Source organism: Nematocida parisii (genome assembly GCF_000250985.1).
Source record: "Nematocida parisii ERTm1 unplaced genomic scaffold supercont1.1, whole genome shotgun sequence".
Lineage (NCBI taxonomy): Eukaryota > Fungi > Microsporidia > Nematocida > Nematocida parisii.
The window spans coordinates 468,801-486,921 of record NW_013524646.1 but is presented as its reverse complement, the minus strand read 5'-3'; the positions used below and the strand labels follow the sequence as shown (position 1 = coordinate 486,921).

At 34.6% G+C, this 18,121-nt stretch overlaps 11 protein-coding genes across 11 annotated transcripts; 7 read left to right on the top strand and 4 right to left on the bottom strand.

Moving 5' to 3' along the window:
- Positions 1 to 116: 116 nt before the first annotated feature.
- NEPG_00328 (uncharacterized protein) lies at positions 117 to 1,718 on the top strand (the record flags this gene model as incomplete). Its single annotated transcript, XM_013202706.1, has 1 exon — positions 117 to 1,718. The coding sequence occupies one exon, from the start codon at positions 117 to 119 to the stop codon at positions 1,716 to 1,718; it is 1,602 nt and encodes a 533-aa protein (XP_013058160.1).
- A 282-nt stretch (positions 1,719 to 2,000) lies between these two features.
- NEPG_00327 (uncharacterized protein) lies at positions 2,001 to 4,982 on the bottom strand (the record flags this gene model as incomplete). Its single annotated transcript, XM_013202705.1, has 1 exon — positions 2,001 to 4,982. The coding sequence occupies one exon, from the start codon at positions 4,980 to 4,982 to the stop codon at positions 2,001 to 2,003; it is 2,982 nt and encodes a 993-aa protein (XP_013058159.1).
- A 40-nt stretch (positions 4,983 to 5,022) lies between these two features.
- NEPG_00326 (uncharacterized protein) lies at positions 5,023 to 5,412 on the top strand (the record flags this gene model as incomplete). Its single annotated transcript, XM_013202704.1, has 1 exon — positions 5,023 to 5,412. The coding sequence occupies one exon, from the start codon at positions 5,023 to 5,025 to the stop codon at positions 5,410 to 5,412; it is 390 nt and encodes a 129-aa protein (XP_013058158.1).
- A 1,009-nt stretch (positions 5,413 to 6,421) lies between these two features.
- NEPG_00325 (vacuolar ATP synthase) lies at positions 6,422 to 8,464 on the top strand (the record flags this gene model as incomplete). Its single annotated transcript, XM_013202703.1, has 1 exon — positions 6,422 to 8,464. The coding sequence occupies one exon, from the start codon at positions 6,422 to 6,424 to the stop codon at positions 8,252 to 8,254; it is 1,833 nt and encodes a 610-aa protein (XP_013058157.1). The 3' UTR covers positions 8,255 to 8,464.
- A 411-nt stretch (positions 8,465 to 8,875) lies between these two features.
- Positions 8,876 to 10,712, top strand: NEPG_00324 (uncharacterized protein; the record flags this gene model as incomplete). Its single annotated transcript, XM_013202702.1, has 1 exon — positions 8,876 to 10,712. One exon carries the CDS (start codon positions 8,876 to 8,878, stop codon positions 10,553 to 10,555), a length of 1,680 nt encoding a protein of 559 aa, XP_013058156.1. The 3' UTR covers positions 10,556 to 10,712.
- A 14-nt stretch (positions 10,713 to 10,726) lies between these two features.
- On the bottom strand, positions 10,727 to 11,033 carry NEPG_00323 (uncharacterized protein; the record flags this gene model as incomplete). Its single annotated transcript, XM_013202701.1, has 1 exon — positions 10,727 to 11,033. One exon carries the CDS (start codon positions 11,031 to 11,033, stop codon positions 10,776 to 10,778), a length of 258 nt encoding a protein of 85 aa, XP_013058155.1. The 3' UTR covers positions 10,727 to 10,775.
- A 387-nt stretch (positions 11,034 to 11,420) lies between these two features.
- On the top strand, positions 11,421 to 12,565 carry NEPG_00321 (uncharacterized protein; the record flags this gene model as incomplete). Its single annotated transcript, XM_013202699.1, has 1 exon — positions 11,421 to 12,565. The coding sequence occupies one exon, from the start codon at positions 11,421 to 11,423 to the stop codon at positions 12,522 to 12,524; it is 1,104 nt and encodes a 367-aa protein (XP_013058153.1). The 3' UTR covers positions 12,525 to 12,565.
- Positions 12,565 to 12,871, bottom strand: NEPG_00322 (uncharacterized protein; the record flags this gene model as incomplete). The annotated part of the gene is made up of 1 exon (XM_013202700.1): positions 12,565 to 12,871. One exon carries the CDS (start codon positions 12,869 to 12,871, stop codon positions 12,629 to 12,631), a length of 243 nt encoding a protein of 80 aa, XP_013058154.1. The 3' UTR covers positions 12,565 to 12,628.
- A 262-nt stretch (positions 12,872 to 13,133) lies between these two features.
- On the bottom strand, positions 13,134 to 14,392 carry NEPG_00320 (26s proteasome regulatory subunit 7; the record flags this gene model as incomplete). Its single annotated transcript, XM_013202698.1, has 1 exon — positions 13,134 to 14,392. One exon carries the CDS (start codon positions 14,390 to 14,392, stop codon positions 13,145 to 13,147), a length of 1,248 nt encoding a protein of 415 aa, XP_013058152.1. The 3' UTR covers positions 13,134 to 13,144.
- Positions 14,393 to 14,497: 105 nt separating this feature from the next.
- Positions 14,498 to 16,920, top strand: NEPG_00319 (uncharacterized protein; the record flags this gene model as incomplete). The annotated part of the gene is made up of 1 exon (XM_013202697.1): positions 14,498 to 16,920. The coding sequence occupies one exon, from the start codon at positions 14,498 to 14,500 to the stop codon at positions 16,886 to 16,888; it is 2,391 nt and encodes a 796-aa protein (XP_013058151.1). The 3' UTR covers positions 16,889 to 16,920.
- A 777-nt stretch (positions 16,921 to 17,697) lies between these two features.
- NEPG_00318 (uncharacterized protein) lies at positions 17,698 to 18,099 on the top strand (the record flags this gene model as incomplete). Its single annotated transcript, XM_013202696.1, has 1 exon — positions 17,698 to 18,099. One exon carries the CDS (start codon positions 17,698 to 17,700, stop codon positions 18,097 to 18,099), a length of 402 nt encoding a protein of 133 aa, XP_013058150.1.
- Positions 18,100 to 18,121: the final 22 nt, after the last annotated feature.

The following is an 18,121-nucleotide window of genomic DNA, read 5'->3' as shown; positions in this document are numbered from 1 at the left end:
TTAATCATTATTATCATTGTATTGAAGTTAGTTATATATGAAAAACAACTATTAATTAACAAACTGTCAATTTGATTGGTTAAACATCTATATAGAGAAGAAGGCATTAATATTAAATGAGATTTATTAAAGAAGTATATACAGCATCCTTTATTGTATTTGGAACACATTATGTTATGTGTGGTTTAATACCAAATGCTATGCAAGTGCCTAATATAGATATATTTGGCAGCCCACTAAATATATCAATGCTGAACAATATAGATAGCCAATCTGACATCATTAACCCGGCTGTAAGAGTTGCCCGTGCTATTAACAGTGCAGAGGCTGCTTATTCTACAGAAGCTTCAAAAAAAACAATAGATGAGGTTATTTTAAGTAAAGAAAAAAAGTATAGAAATATGATTAAACTGTATGATGTTAATTCTCTTGAAAATGGTACCAAAAAGAGCTATAGAAAATTAAAACTGGCATTTAAAAAAACAAAAAAGCAAGGAAAGTATTTTAAATTATATGCTTTAAATAATGGTTATAAACATCAAAACCCATGGTCTAAAAAAATGAGATTAAATGGGTTTTCATTGATAGCTCCTATTGACATAGAACTGGCGAATATAATTACATGTGAGCAGGCAGAAATACATACAAAAAAGGAGCAGGATAGCCTCCCGCCTCAAAAAAGCCGTGATGAATTTATTAATAGTGATATAGGTCAAACAATTATTGCTAGGGATTGTGCCTTGTTGTATATTGTTAAACAATTGAACGAAGAAGTACCTATTTCTCGTTCTTTTCTTAATGAAGAATCTGTTATATACGACGAGTTTTCAAACAATCTGGCAATTTCATTTAATATATTAAATATGATAAATTCAATGAGAATAAATAAACTCTTAAATACATTCAATGTGCAAAGATTAATGAAATTTGACGATAGGGCTGTCAATAGAATGAACTACTACAAAGAAGTAAGGAATTTCGAGTTAGATAAAAGTGATAGAGAAATGACTGATGAAGAACGTGCACTAGATGAATTTAACTATACCTTAAAATTCTCCAAAATATTCAAACCAAGTATTTTAGATGTTAAATACAAAAAAACCATTATTTCGTCCACGTGTATACAAATACTTAATTTCATTTTAAAATTTAAAGAAGCTATAAACCTAACAACTATCCCCCAAAAAATTCAAAATCCCATATTGCTTGATTTCAAACGGGCATATGCATACACATTGAAAACACTTAAGTGTTTAAAATACGTGGATGCATACAGCTTTGGCAATGGACAACTATATAAGGTAGAAAATTATTTTGCAATGTGTATACATAGATGTTTAAAAGGAGAGGAAAAAATAATTAATTATTTGGTAGATCTTAAAAAGGATATAGATAGTGACCTAGCTTTGGTTGCATCTAAAATACCCAAGACTTCTAATGTAAAAATCATGTTGTCTACACATAAAAAGGAAAATATAAAAACATTAGATTTAATTTCTATTTATACATTTTTTTTGACTTTTGAAAAAGACCTCTGTGATAGTGAATTGGCAAGCCTACATGATTTAGTTAATTCAATTCCAAATATCCCACAAAGGAATGCATATCCTTCCATAAGACACTCTACATACCGTAATAAAGAAACAGAAACCCATAATATAATTGATGAAATAATAGAGAAACATGAAGAAGAGTTTAAAACATTCGAAATATACTAAATACTGTTCTTTTTATAAAGAAAGTCTCTTTAAAGTCTGTCTAAATAATAAAATTTATATTACGAAAATAATAATTGCGATTTGAAAGCTTCTATAGAAGAATTATTTATTGTTCTTAAAATATTTTAATTGTGAAGAGAATAGAGGATTCTTCAATACTTTATGTGTGAATTTCTTTAATCGGAAATTTATCAATTTAACAGTTGATTTCTTAGAAAAGTCAATAAGAAGTTTTAATATTTATTAAATTTTGAATATTTATTTATAGACCATATGGTTAATTTAATTTAGATTATCATGTTTTTGAAGATATTCATATAAATTCTGCATTCTCATACCAGCAGGATCCCTAGCATACAGCATCTTCAAAAACACATTGTACTTTTCTAGCAAATAACTAAGTTTTTTTGCATATTCAGAGTTGTTTTCAATCAAATTAAGCACATGTTCTACTACTTTAGACGGATATTTTTCTTTAAAATTAGATATCGATATGTTAATATTTTCATCTGTATATTCGTGTTTAATTCCTTTGATTGTAATAAGGTTCGTATCAATTACAATTTTGTCAAATAATATGGATGTAATATCATTGAATTTCTCTGACTCAAGGGATAGCTTAAGCCAAAACACCCACATATCATCGGGCTTTGTGGTTTTTTCATATTCTGGAAGACTTCTATCTAAGCCACTTAAAAACGCTTCAATTTCTAATAATGGATCTATAGATGTACCATCATGTGTTAATACCGAAAAAAGCCTAATCTTGCTATGAGCTTCCATGAATCTTATCACAGTTGTTAAAAAATAATTTTCATCATCTTTTGTTAGTAAATATAACTTTAAAAGCTCTATGTACCCACTGAGTATGTTGCTATTATTTACATAATTCTCATAATTTAAACAATCCATGTCTGGCTTATTATACTTATCAACTATCACCAGAGGTATATTAACTTTTTTACAAAAGGTTTTGTATAACCCTCCTCTATAGAATGGGCAGAAAAAAACTTCTTTCACTGTATAAAAGTTATTCAGTGAAAGACTTCCTATCATATTAGACAGAAAACGTGACCATTGATCATTTTCTTTTAATGGATACCCCAAGAGACACCTCCGAATATAATGTATCTTATACATTCTAGATTCGGGAGTTCTTAGTGAGTTATATAAAAAAAACTTTTCTATTGGATAGGAATAATTGTTTTCTCCTGAAATCATTAGATCTTCCTTATGATCGCAGGAAATATTTTTTAAGCGCAGTATCACTAATTCTGCATGATGTATAAGTAGGAAATCTGTTAGAGTTTTTTCCGACTGATTTTTAATACTGTTCTTGTTATTAACTAATTCATTGAATTGTTTATCTGTCAGAATACAGGTATAACTATAGAAGGCTGTGACATTTAAATACTTAGCTGTGTGACACAATTTTACATATCCCTTTAATTTTAAATAACTATATTCTATAACTACTTCTCCAAATAATTCCACTTGCTTTTTAATATTTGAGCATTTCGACATCTTTAAAATATCTATCTTTATTTCTCTTCTTGCTAATTCTGAGTTTTCTTCCGCAGTATATTTCTTAGAGAGTGATAAAAATAATTCTTTCAGGTATAATTTCACCTTTGTGAATAATTCACTCTGTTTTTCATCATCATCTTCTTCTAAAAGAGTACTGAGCTCTTTAAGAGACTTTTCTTCTTCGGAATATCTTCCAGTTATTTCGGCAATGACATATAGCATATTTATTATACCAGGCGCAAGCTCATTCCTATTTTCTTTTAGATATCTAATATTCTCATTCTCTAGATCAGCCACTACTTTACTCCACTCCATATGCATCTCGTATGTATCAGACTCCAGTTGTTTATTGTACGTATCAAAGAACCTTTTCAAGTCCGGTGATACTTCTCCCATATGATCTATATTATACTTTTTAGTCTTTGGATCATATGCCAAACAGCAAAACAAGCCAAGTAACCCAGCCTCAACACAGTTGCTGTATATGCTACTACTATTAAAGGAATCTTCTTTTCTATTATATGATGAAATAGATTTATATTCAGGCATGCCTATACTACCAGTGAATGGAAGTACATTTTCTAGAGAAGACTCTCCATATATTACATCCATTATATCTATTATATGCTTTGCTTTAATCGTATTAGCATTACTGGATTTCACAAAGCACTTATTAACAATGCTTTCAAGATATTTCACTTCGTTATTTGATCCTTCACTCTTTTTCTGTTCTATACACTCTTTAAGCATAGAATATACTGTCTTTGCAAACTCAATTATTTTTTCTTCACTATCCAAGTACTCAAATATATAATACTGTATTAGCCACCTTGCATTGTTTAAAAACTTTCCTGTGTTAAACTCTTCATATGTTCTTGGCTCTGCATATTTACCCCCTTCTCGTATATCTGGGTTTGTTTTGTTGTCTATAAAGAAGTTTATAACATCTGCTGCTCTTGTTTGTAACACATTTTTATCCTTGAATGTATTATCTTCCTTCTCTATACTACACATACCTTTCATACTTAGAGAGAATTTATTTTTTTTCTCTTCACTCTTCTGCTTAATTTCGGGTTTACTCTTTTGCTCAGTAGATTTTGCTATAATCTCTTTCAAAACTAGCATTAGATTGATTTTATCACCTTCTACTTTCAGTGGTATATCCGCTCCTTCTGCTAATAGAAACAAACAGGCCAAAATATCAATTTTATGCTTACTCACATGCTCAAACTCAAGAAATCTAATGAATGAATCATCATTAGAAGTATGTACTGTCAAATGCCCGATTGAAGAAGGAAACATCTCTATTACTGTTTGATGGTAGTCTTCAAGATATGTTGTCTTTTTCTCTTTTTCTTTACTCTCTTCTTCATTAGAGAGTTTTTTATATGCCACATCCTTATTATAGTCTCTTGTTGACTCTATTTTTATATTATTTTCACTATTTTTATCATCTTCACTATTTTCACTATTTTTATCATCTTCATTATTTTCATTATCTGTAACACTTAGACTGTAATTTGCATCTACACCCGGCGATAAAAACCGCATTGAAGACATTAAATTGAGCTTCTCAGAAATAAATTCTCGTGTGGGTGATATTGACCCATTTGCTCTTATACACATTCCATCTCCTATTTCTTTGGTATGTAAACCCTTATATGCACTGATTCCTACTCTACAGTATACCCTACATAAAGCAACTATTATAATAATAAATTCTTTTCTTATAAACATATTTTTATTAATAAAAATAGAATCTATTTAAATATGATAAATGATAAACGACTTTATTGATCCCGCCAAAACAAAAGGCCGGAATCGCAATTCCGTAGATCAACTTGAGCCATATAAGCAGCACGCACCCAAACAAAGAATGGGACAACCACGGAAAACATTTACCCAAAGGCTCAGCGTCAATAGCGCCACAAGGACTCTGCGTCCGTGCACATCCCGATATTCTAATAATCATAATAAAGAGCATCTCTCAATACTATCTCTATCTTGGACTATGTTATACGAGCGGCAACGGTTCCTCCTCCTGAGCACGTCACCCAGCGTATTCAAACCAAGTATTTTAAATGTTAAATACAAAAAACTATTATTTCGTCCACTTATGTATAAGTTGTATACAGAGGTATTTAGAAACAGAAAAAATATTAGCTGATTATATGTTAGATCTTAAATAGATATAGATACTAGGTTGTCTGTGTTTGCACCAGATGAAAACCATCTAGTTATTACAGAAGTCGCATTATCTTTCGATGGTGAGGAAGACATAAGAAAGTACTATTTTCTTGCTATTTTAAGATCTTTCCTGTATGTTGAAAAAATAAGAAGCTCTGGCAAATTTAAAAGCTTCCATGATATACTTAGTTCAATTCCGGATAGTCCGCAGAAGAATGCATATCCTTCCATAAGATATTTTACATGTCTTAATAAAGTGACAGCAAATAATGATGTAATTGATAAAATAATAGAGAGGCATCGGTCACTCGTGTGGTAAAATCTCTTTTGCGTTTTATATAAAAAGCAGCTTGTTGGTATACGGCATAAGATGCCTCAACATAATGGCTAGCAAGTGCTGAAAATAAGATTGTAAGGAATACTGCGCATAGTATAAAGACTTTAAAGTCTGTCTAAAACAAATTATTTTATTTTAAATGTGTAAAGGATAAATAAAATTCACTTTTTTTCTAATGCATTATAATTTATAAATTCACCTCTTATAACAAACAATTTACTGTTGAATTTGTCTTGAGATGGGATTACTAGGATAATTCAAAGAATCGCATAATTAAATACATACAGAAATTATATAAACTCCTGTGGAATAAATGACTATGGCATTTACTTATGGCAATAAGAGTGCACACATAAGAAAAGAAGCCCGGCTTAATATTACATTAGTAATAGAAATTACTAGAAATATAATATGAAATGCTTCAATATGGTAATATAAGTTAATAATAGTAAGATACAACAGAGCCTAAGATGTTTAAATTGGACTTTACCCTTGAGTAGTCATAATATGAAATTGTTGTGAAAGTCTGTGCTTTATTTATTTGTGTTTGGCTGTGTATCCGGTATAGCTTTAGTGACATAAACAGCATGTGGTATTTTTAATAATTTTGTGTTATAAAGGTATAAATAAATAAATATATTTTTTTATACGCATGAACCGAAATGAATTTCTGTTCTTAAGTAGAGAAGGGGAGAACATGACTGGAAGCGTGTACATGGTGAGTGGGCCAGTGGTCATCGCAGAAAACATGCTTGGCTGTGCTATGTATGAACTTGCCAAAGTGGGGCACCAAGGATTAATGGGAGAGGTAATAAAGATAGAAGGAGATAAGATTACCATTCAAGTCTATGAGGAAACATCTGGCCTGGGGGTGGGTGATCCTGTTGTGAGGCTAGGACATCCTCTTTGTGTTGAGTTGGGCCCTGGACTATTAGATAATATATTTGATGGCATACAGCGGCCACTACGGCAGATATATAATGACACAAAGAGCCTGTACATTCCAAATGGTATTTCTTTGCCTGCTTTAGACCGGACAAAAAAATGGGAATTTACACCCACTGTGTCTATAGGGGACAAACTGGAGGCAGGGGACATTTTTGGAATGGTGGAGGAGAATACTCTTCTTACGCTGCGGCTTATGGTATCGCCAAAGAGCAAGGGGGGTGTAGTCACTAAAATAGCTGAAAAGGGCATGTATACGGTAGAGGAGATATTGCTAGAGCTAGAAAACAGTGGTATAGTGAGTACAGAAAAAATGTACCAAATATGGCCGGTTAGATCACCCCGACCAATCAAGCAAAAGCTTACCCCTGTGCAGCAATTGTTCACGGGGCAGAGACTCTTAGATGCAATGTTTCCGTGTGTGCAGGGAGGAACTGCTGCAATTCCAGGGGCATTTGGATGTGGTAAGACTGTTATTTCACAATCACTTTCAAAGTACTCCAACTCAGATGTGATTGTCTATGTAGGGTGTGGAGAGAGAGGGAATGAAATGAGTGAAGTGCTTGAGGAGTTTCCTACTCTTAAAATAAATGTAGACGGGAGAGAGGAGTCTATTATGAAGAGAACTGTGCTGATTGCAAATACTTCTAATATGCCAGTAGCTGCTAGAGAGGCATCTATCTACACGGGAATAACTATAGCAGAGTACTACAGAGACCAGGGATACAACGTTTCAATGATGGCAGATTCAACCTCTAGATGGGCCGAGGCGCTTAGAGAAATAAGTGGTCGGCTGGCAGAAATGCCCGCAGATAGTGGGTATCCTGCGTACTTGGGTGCTCGTCTGGCATTTTTCTATGAGAGAGCTGGGTACACAGAGTGCTTGGGAAGCGGAGAAAGGCAGGGCAGTGTTACTGTAGTGGGGGCAGTCTCTCCTCCGGGTGGAGACTTCTCAGACCCAGTGACTGCAGCCACTCTAGGAATTGTACAGGTGTTTTGGGGGCTGGACAAAAAGCTCGCACAGAGAAAGCACTTCCCAAGTGTAAACTGGAACCTTAGCTACTCTAAATACATAAACCTTCTTACGCCATACCATAACCAATACAATGCCACCTATGCAGACTCAATGAAAGTGATTAAAGAGCTTCTCCAGAAAGAGGAGTCACTCAGTGAGATTGTACAGCTTGTTGGGAAGGGATCTCTGGGAGAGCTGGAGAAGCTAGAAATGAGCATAGCAAAAATCATCAAAGAAGATTTCCTGCAGCAAAATGGTGTGTCAACCTATGACAAGTACTGTCCATTCTATAAAACAGTGCTAATGAGCAACACTATTGTATATTACTACAAAGTATGCAAAGAGCTGCTGGAGACCAAAGTAGTTCCGTCTTGGGAGTTCTTACTGAATGAAACTCAAGACATCTACTACAAACTAACAAGAATGAAGTTTGAAGATCCAGTTAAGGGAGAGGACAGAATAACAGATAATTTAATGCACCTGCAAAAAAACATAACAGCCGCATCACGTGTCCTAACAGAGTGATTTATTTTACTAACCCCAGAATACAACCAAATACCACAATTCTGTATACACCTAATAACTCTAACAGATGCAAAAAAGCACTGCAGTGGATGGGTATTAATATATTCAGCCATGCATGAGTGTTTCTATATAACATACTCCTACTTGTGCAGTACTAATTACACTGTGATAGAGTGGCTTAGTAGATATACAAGAATTAACATTAGAAATGGTTAAATATTCGTTTTTCATTATTTCTATCTTTATACAGTAATAAATAATGATTTTTTTGAATAGTTCTGTGATTACCTTTAATACGTATGTTTAACTGAAATAAAGAAGATATTTTGAGTTTTTTATGCTTCTATCTGTGTTTAATGAATAAAATCATATAATGTAATCTAAAGAAAGAAGTAGTTTACAGAGCCTTTAATTTTCTCCTGTCTCTACTCTAGTTATAATATCAATTACACTACGAGTGAATATTTTATACATTTAGAATGTATAGAATATAGTATACTGGCTGTGATTTAATTGATCCTCTGGATACACTAATAATTCGTCATTTTTAGTTTAGACTGATTTGATTTGCTTCTTACTTTATAACTATAAATATGAAAATATTTTCAGCTCCATTTAGAAATGGCATTAAATGCAAGCAAAGAAAACTTAAAAAAGCGAAAATACATAATAGCCGTAATTGTTGCTGGGTTAATTGCTCTTCTTTTTATAGCTTGGTACTTATTGCAATTTCGGTCTAGCTCTCTAGATGTTAAAAAACAAATTGCGGGCGCAGCAGCCGGTAATAGTAAAAGCGCAGAAGAGGCGCAGAACATTAGGTCACTATTGGTTTGGATAGGACAGAGGGCGAATAATACAAAATTTTATGACAGAGAAGAACTGCCATTAAATTCACTTAAGAGAATGACAGAAGAAGGGGAAAAGAATGCAATTCAAAAAATAGATAAAATGAAAAGTGTTATAGAGTTACTTTTAAAGGAGTATGGAAGGCCCAACAAAAAAAGTAACCATAAAAACTTACAGGGCGTTATTTACAATGTTTTAAAGGACAATTATATGCTTAGATGTTTATTCTTATTAATGGACAATCCTATGGATACTATACATAAGATTGGTCTGCTTAACGAAAATAACAAATGCACTGGTGACTGTCCATTGAAGGCATTAGAATGGTTATTACTTGGCCATGATAAAAAAACTGTGTCTTTATTCAATAAGATCATAAAAAATGATATAAATGACGCGGACTTAAACAGCAAAATGACAAGAATTATTGAACTACTTCTAAGAGTTGTCATTACAAATCCACCACAAGCAACTCGTAGAAGAGAATTAAAACAGCAAAAAACACTTCCTATGATTCTAGACGAAATTGATAAGGACAAAACCAGATTTATAGAATACATTGATTTAAAGAATTCTATAAGTTCAAGGGCGTCTCTACATAGCAATGCCAAAAAAGAAAGGTTTGCAGAAGTGCAAGAGTATAGAAACAACGATAAAAATCACTTTGCAACTGAAGAAGAAACAACAATGACATCTATTGTATCTTTAGTAGCGCATGTACAGCGAGCTGCAGCTATAGACAATGTTGAATATTTCAATGGTTTAATCGAAATGGGAAATAATAGTGTAAGGCATCGCGGGTTCTATTCAATGGTTAATAATAAGAACGAAAATCATCTTATTTTCTTTATAGAATACATTAGGGCATACATTGGCTCAACAGAAAAATCATCGAGTGATCCTAAGTTGTGCATTTTTATACAATACTTAGACAGATTTTTAAAAGAGGTAGACGCATACTCAACTGTGGACCAGATAATGAAATCAAAAAAAGTCAAACAAATAGGCGACTTGCAGAAAATTTCTACTGGTCATTTAGACAAAATTGAAGAAGTCATCAATTTCACTGACAGGTTGATTTCTTTAGTATCATTAGAGGTAGATTATATCTTTTCGAAAAAGCAGCACAGGTACATTTTGTATGAATTAGCCAATTGCTATCGGTCTCTTGTAGAAACCAATGTGTCGATTATACCTAAGGATTTAATGCTAACTCATATTCTTATGAATTCAAATGAAATAAAGGAGTTATTAAGTAAAGAAAAAGCGAGCAATAAAGAAATGTATGTAACACCCGCGCCAAACCCACGAATGAACCTACTCCTGTCATCAGACAAGAAAAAGGGATCTGCACCCATAAATGTAATTTCAAGGGCAATAGAGGTGTATGCATACGATCTTTCTTATGCAATGCAGATATTTAATGATCCTCATCGCGCTAATCGCAAAAAGTAAAGTAGATTGCATAGATTGTTCTATATATTATTAACTCTGTATAATTTCAAGTTTTATAGATAGACAAATGTAATATATAGATATGCCAAACATCCTGGTATTTGGTAGTTATTATTTAATATAAGCCAAAAATTCACTGAATAAATGAAGAGCCAGCAGTATTTAATCCTTTACATTTTTATTATTTTCATATTTTTAAACTCTTCCAAATAAATTCTGGTTATGCTTCATTGGTAAATATGTACAGGTTAAGACCAGACACATTTACTAAACCACTGGCTATGCCAGTGCGTGGTTTATTTTTAGTAATAACCAAGGAGACTAAAAGGTTATCTTCAGTTAAGTAAAGGTATTTTCCTAGTCTTTTGGCTCTTTTAAGACTAATTTCCTTTTTAATTGGTTTCATATGCTTAAGAAAGTTTTCCTCTTCTGTGCTATTCTTTCCTGCCAGCTGTTTTGCAAAATTAAACCCATCCATAAAATAATATTTATGGAGTATTATTAACATAAAACAAGAATATAAGCCAGAGAATATTAGCACTAATCAAATAATCATTTAATTTCGGATTGTATACCAAACTGAATATATTGCTTAATTCTCTTGTTTGGCATAAATTTACAGTATAACCAGAATATTTCTATTTGTATGATTTTATGGTATTCTATGGTTATTGACTCTCTGGCAAATTCATATTTTTATTAATATGTAAATATTACTGAATTTCGGGTTATAATGCATTTGTACAACCAATTAAGCCAATATACAGGATTATTTAACCATTTATGGCTCTTTATTAATGCGTTGAACAAATGGTAATTTTAGTAACAGAAAGTATAATAAGTTGCTTTCTGCAAAAATTTTAACATGAGCTTAAACGGAGGCAGTGGAACATATAGCAAACAACACAGAGTAATAGCTACAAACATGCCATTTAACATATCTGACGAACAGATTTTAAAGCACTTCAATGGGGCAGTTAGTGTGGAAAGACACTCTAAAAACGGAGTAGCCACTGGGGCTGTTTTTATTCAGTGCGCCAATACAACTGATGTCAACAGATTTATAAAAACACTGGATGGAACAGACTTCCTTGGGAGAGAGATAAAGGTTGCACAGTTACACGACCGAGAAGTGTTCAAGGCACGGCAGAAGTTTGACACTCCAACCGATGAGAACTCATTTGGAAGACAGAAGAGAAAAGAGTACGAAGAAAACCAGAGGAAAAAGCTTCCAGAGGGTGAAGAGAACAGAACTGTATTTGTGACAAATATTTCTGTAAAAGACACTGAAGACCAGGTTAGGGAAGTATTTGAAGCATTTGGAGAGGTAGAGCAGTGCACTTTTGTTTTGAACAGGGAAACAGGAGAGCCAACAGGAAGAGCCTTTGTTCTTTTCAAGCACCAGGACAGTTGCAAAGAAAGTCTGCGCCAACAAGTCTCACTTAATGACAGAATTTTAGTTGTGCTAAGGTATGTATCCCCAGAGGTTCTGAAGCAGAGAGAGTCAGAGCAGAAGGAAAAGGACTACAAACGAGAGAAAACCATCAAAGATAGGCAAGAAGGGAAGTTAGACCCAAGAGATCCATCCAAGGTCAGCTCATGCAGAGTGCACATCTCCCACATGGACAAAAAGCACACAAGAAAGTCTATCTCCAAAGTAATTGAGGAGTACTTCTTAAAGGCCCATGATAAAAAGTTAAAGCTAAGAGGTGTCAATCTAACATCAAACAACGCAAAGAGAAACCCAGGATACTGTTTCATTACGTTTAAGTTCCCAGAAGATGCTGCCATTTTCTTAGAAAACCAGAACAAGATGCGAAGAGCCATTGGAGGCAAGATGGCCGCTGAGTATGCCATGGAAAGCAAAGAGTTTCAAGAAAAGGGAATAAAGAAAAAGCCGTCCAAAGCCGACAGAATAGAAAAGAAAAACAGAAAGGAAAGAGGGGCACAGAGAGCAGATGACTCATAATCTAAAATTCACAGTGCTTCTGGCAAGTGACCAATAAACCCTTTATTATTTATCAGTATACAGTCAATTATCTTCCGAAACAGCAAGCACTGCTGCACACACTCCTACTCATTATTCATGCGATCCAGTTCTGCTTTGGTTTTTTTGAGAATGGTCTGTGTGCTTTCGAGTGCTTTCCTGGTCTCTTCTGATCTTTGCTCTATTGTTCTGAGAGCATAGTAGTCATTTCCAGAAGATTCTTCCTTCTCCTTTTCTCCTTGAATTGCAACTAGCTCGTTTTCATACATCTGAATGTCCTTTTCCAGCCTTTTAATTGACTGTTCTTTAATTCGCACTAACTTATCCATAAAAAATATAAGAATTTCTAGTTATGTATTAATGAAAGAGCGCACATAATAATATTTTTATAGCTAAACTTTCTCTTCCAGCTATTGCTGAATTATTTCGAATTCAGAATATTTGATAGATTTCATGATATATTCTCTTGTGATAGCTCTGTGCATGCCGTTTACATAAATGATTTAACTGACAAATGGCCAAAAACAGATGAAATATCCTAATACAGCAATAATAATTGAAATAGTAAATATGTCACAGAAAAGTACACATGCCCCTTTATTTTAGTTGTATGTCAGATATCTTGGTGTAGAAGAGAACTTTGCGTATCCCTTGATGACCTTTTCAACTGCCAATAAAAAGTCTTTTTCAGTGGCCACCTTTCTTCTTTCACGAATTGCGAACATCCCTGCTTCAGTGCATACACTGCGCAATTCTGCTCCTGTTGCACTTGGGCAGAGTCTTGCTATTAATTCGTATCGAATGTTTTTCTCTACACTCATTGGCTTTGTATGAATCTTAAGGATAGCACTGCGCCCAGCCAGGTCTGGAAGTGCAAATTCAACCTTTCTATCAAGTCTTCCTGGTCTAAGAAGTGCCGGGTCTAGGGTATCTGGCCTGTTTGTTGCCATAAGCACCTTTATATTTCCTCGCGACTCAAACCCATCTAGCTGGTTAATTAGCTCTAACATAGTTCGCTGCACTTCATTGTTTCCCCCATCAAACCTGGTACTTCCAAAGGCGTCCACCTCATCAAAGAATATTATGCATGCTTTTTTTGACTTGGCTAGCTCAAACAGCTCTCTCACCATTCTTGCCCCTTCTCCCACATATTTTTGGACTAATTCTGATCCAATTACCCGGATGAATGTGGCATTGGCACTATTTGCCACTGCACGCGCGCAAAGTGTCTTCCCCGTTCCTGGTGGCCCATATAATAGAACTCCCTTTGGTGGGTCTATCCCCAGCTTAATGAACTTTTCTGGGCTGACCAATGGCATTTCCACCACCTCTTTGATCTTTTCTATCTGCTCCGCACAGCCCCCTATATCAGAATACGTAATATCAGGCTTTTCTTCTATCTGCATAAGCGTAACTGCGTTATCAATCTTCGCTGGAAGAGGCACCATGATCTGATACTTCACTCGGTCCACGCCCACTCTAATCCCCTCGGAAATATCCTCTCTGTTCAGAGACTTGCTTCTTCCAACAATAAACTTCGCAATCTGCTTAATATTTATCATGTATCTGTCTGTTCCAGAAGGGTCTTCCATAACCTTGCAGCACCTAGCTACTTGCAAGGTCTTCTCGGTTTTTGACCGCTGCGCATCGCTTGCTAAATTCCAGAGCATCGGCGGTGCCAGCCCTGTCTCTACCTCACGCAGGCCTAGCTTTGAGTTTATCCGGCTGTACAGTTCCTTTATCTCCTTCTCCACCTGCATTATACTGTTCGTATAATAACTTTTCCCATAATTTGTTATTAATTCTACTTCGCTCTCCGTTAAGCCGTTCTCCTGGGCACTGTTGTTCATAAAATTGTAAACAAAACTCTGTCTATAATTTAATTAGTCAAGAATAAAAATGAACCAATCAAAAAATGACAAATCAGTTCTCTCCCCGCGCTTTATACAGAGAAAATGAGGAGGTTTATAATGAAAAGCAAAGAGAGCAAGCAGAATCTGGAACTAGTTGAGAAGCTTAAAAAACAGATAATTTACGGCTGTGGTGGTGGTCTCTGCATAGGAATATTCTGTAAGCTATCAGACATTGAAAGCATTTCAGATGAAATAGTAGAATTACTCTTAGAATACGATGACTATTTCACATGCGAGTCACTGTACTTTATACACGGCAGAGCAGCCCACACAGCACAGCAAGAGAGTAAGTATTATAGCACAAGAATTGGTCTGCACCCGAACATGAGTGTAGCACTGCTCCCACAGGCAGTAAAGAAACAAATGAATGAATTGAGCAATGTCCAAAACTCAGCTGGGAAGATTATATCTCACATAAACACTGCCCAGAATATATTGAAGTATTTCTATATGTCTCTTAAAAGCACGGGGCAGTCTTCATATTCTTGCAGTCCAATAATGCACAGGGAATTTGGGGTTCCTCTTTCTTTAGTACAAGAAAATTTCTTATTACTGCCAAAACCTTACACTGATGAAAACTCAAAAAAAGAATATTTAAGAATGGAGCTAGCGCGGGTGATTCATAAGAAAAAAGCAAAAACAGAAGCAATTGTTCTTCAAGGACTGTTCTATCACGAATTAAATAGGCTGAAGGCAGGGTACTCTATACACACAACCATTAGGATAATCAAACTATTTAATGCGGTGAAGGAGTGTGTTAAGTTTGAGAAGAAATACTTCATTAGGTTTTTAGAGTCAATTGAGATGCTCTGCCAGGTGACTAAAGCTGAAAATATTCTGTGCATGGACCGGTGTAATAAAATGCTGGGCGGGTTCAGCTACAAAAAGGTTCCAGAGTGTGGATTTAAAGAGCACGAAGAGTTTCCTGTCATTACTCGGCCCATCCCAGTGAAAGAATTATGCTCAAGAGTTATTGAAGAGTGTCCTTTATGCAATGAAACTTTGAAGGACTGCGAATATCCTCACTGTGACTCTCTGTGCTATGCGTCTAACAAACTCTGCATAAACGAGCTAATTGATCTAATTAAGAGTCTTATTATTGTGATAGACAATACCAGTGTGATAAATATGAGAGAGGGAACTCTTCTTCTAGCAATACTTAAGAGTCTTAAAGGGCTTTACGAGTTTTCTGTTGAAACCGGCCTTATACACCACTCTATGTTTGTTAACAGAAGGTTTTCTCGGCTACTAAACTACAAGGCCGAAGTGCGCTACCACAAAGAGAGAAGCCACAGTATTTTTGATTTTCCATTTATACTTGACATGCCAGCCAAGTCTGATTTAATTCAAATAGAGAACACCGACAGAATGAAGGCAGAATTACAAGATGCCTTTTTCCGGTCAATGTTTGAAGGGCAGGTAGATCCGTATCTTAATCTTGAGGTGGGGAGAGAATCTGTTGTAGAGGACTCATTGAGACTTCTGGAGTCCCTTGAAGAAGGGACCGCGTGGAAACAGTTAAAGATAAAATTTGTGGGTGAAGATGGAATAGACTCAGGAGGTATTAAAAAAGAATTCTTTCAAATTCTTAGTCAGAAGACTCTTGGTGAGTGGGATATTTTCCGGGAGAGCAATGGGTGCCTTTGGTTTAACCATTTTTCTGATGAAGAGCTAGAAAAAAGAAAAACACAGTATAAAATTCTTGGAAGCATTCTTGGATTAGCTGCATACAACGGAGCTGTTCTTTGCTTTTACTTCCCGCAAGTATTTTATAAAAGGCTTCTGGGCTATTCTGGGACATTTGAGGACTTAAAAACAGTTGAACCCACGATATACCAGACACTTACACAGATAAAAGAAATGAGTCCAGAAGAGGTTTCTTCTCTTTCTCTTGAGTATACACTAAACGGCAAAGTACATGAGGTATCCCATCACAATATAGAAGAGTTCACTCAGGTGTATTGTAAGGAACTTCTAGAAACTCGGCTAGAACCGGCATTTGCACTAATTAAAGAAGGTCTTTGGAGGATATGCGGTGACACTTTCATTAAGTCTTTACTGCCATGTGAGCTGAGCATACTAATAGGAGGAATGGAATGCATAAATATGGAAGAATTAGAGCGATACACAATCTATAATGGGTACAGGAGAGATTCTGAACTTATTCAGTCATTCTGGGAGATATTCAAGCAGTACGACATTACAATGCAGAAAAAGTTTTTGCGTTTTGTCACAGGAACTGATAGGGCACCTTCTGGAGGGCTCAGCCGAATGGCTCTTGTATTTATGAGAAATGGCGGCGACACTGACCGCCTTCCCTCTTCACAGACCTGTTTTAATACGTTTCTTATCCCAGAATATTCTAATAAGAAGAAATTAAAGGAAAAATTGGATTTAGCAATAAGTAACACAGAAGGGTTCTTCCTTCTTTAGTTGCTATAAATAAATGCTATTACAGGGCCACGTGACTTCATTTACCATATGACTAAATTATATTTCATATCATAAAATAACTCATTTTCTCTATTTATTATCCAATATTATCCACTTGGCCCTATCCCACTAATTATTCTGCTAGTTATGCCTTTGTATTACAATACGAAAATTTGAATTTTTAATATTTTTAATATTTGAAATTATTTAAAATATTCATTTTATGCGTATTTGAAGGTAATTCAAGTATTTCTACTGTATTATCAGAACTGTTTTTTCCTTAAATACTTAGGCATACGAAAACTTCTTCCTTATTGAATATAGGCTGCCCTTATATAGGCGACTTCCGATCATAAAAGCTGTCACTCACAAATTTTGGCACTCTAAACATCATCATTTTGTTTGACTTCTGGACCTCACTATGCAAACCCAACAATCAGTCTACTTATTCGCTGTAAATAGAGATATATTCACTGCATGGCCTGAAATAACCCATGAATAGAATAAATATTGAAAACATACGATATAGTCGATTATATTGATATAAACAAACGTATTATATGTTGGTTTCTTATGTTTATTCGTATTTATGCAGTTTATTTGGTTTTATATTTGGTTTTGCTTATAATTACTGAAATATTCACATAATTCTATAAATAATAAATCCTTCACTTTTCTATTTTTATGTTTACTGTGTGTACACTTTATAAATTATTTCAGTAACCTAAATCCATATTTACAATAAATTCATGATAATACTGGATTATTTACTATGATTATAGCGTGTTTATGGGTATATTCAATATTCCATGGACATTCTGTGTATTACAGCAGGAGAAATAATAACAATTCTGTTTAAATACTTGTTAAAGCATACGCAAAATTTTCAGTGCATGGGACTAACCAGGAAGAAAGACAGAACAAAAGCAAAATTATGCAAAGAAAAAGTAACTTCATTAGTATTTGTAGAAGCAGAGAGAGAAGCATATCTTAAAGCACAGAAAAAAAGGAAAATAACTGCCAAAAAGCAGAAGTACATAATGATGGAAGAGCAGAAGAGAGAAGCCAAAAAGGAAAAGAGAAAGGAGTATAGAAGAAGAGCAACAGAAAGAGCAGAAATAGCGCAGAGGGTGCTTGATGCTTCAATGCAAAAAGAGGAGGAAGTCAAAACAAAAATAGGAAATTCTTTGGTTACTATAAGAGAATTATAAAAGAATATTTCTGTATAATAAA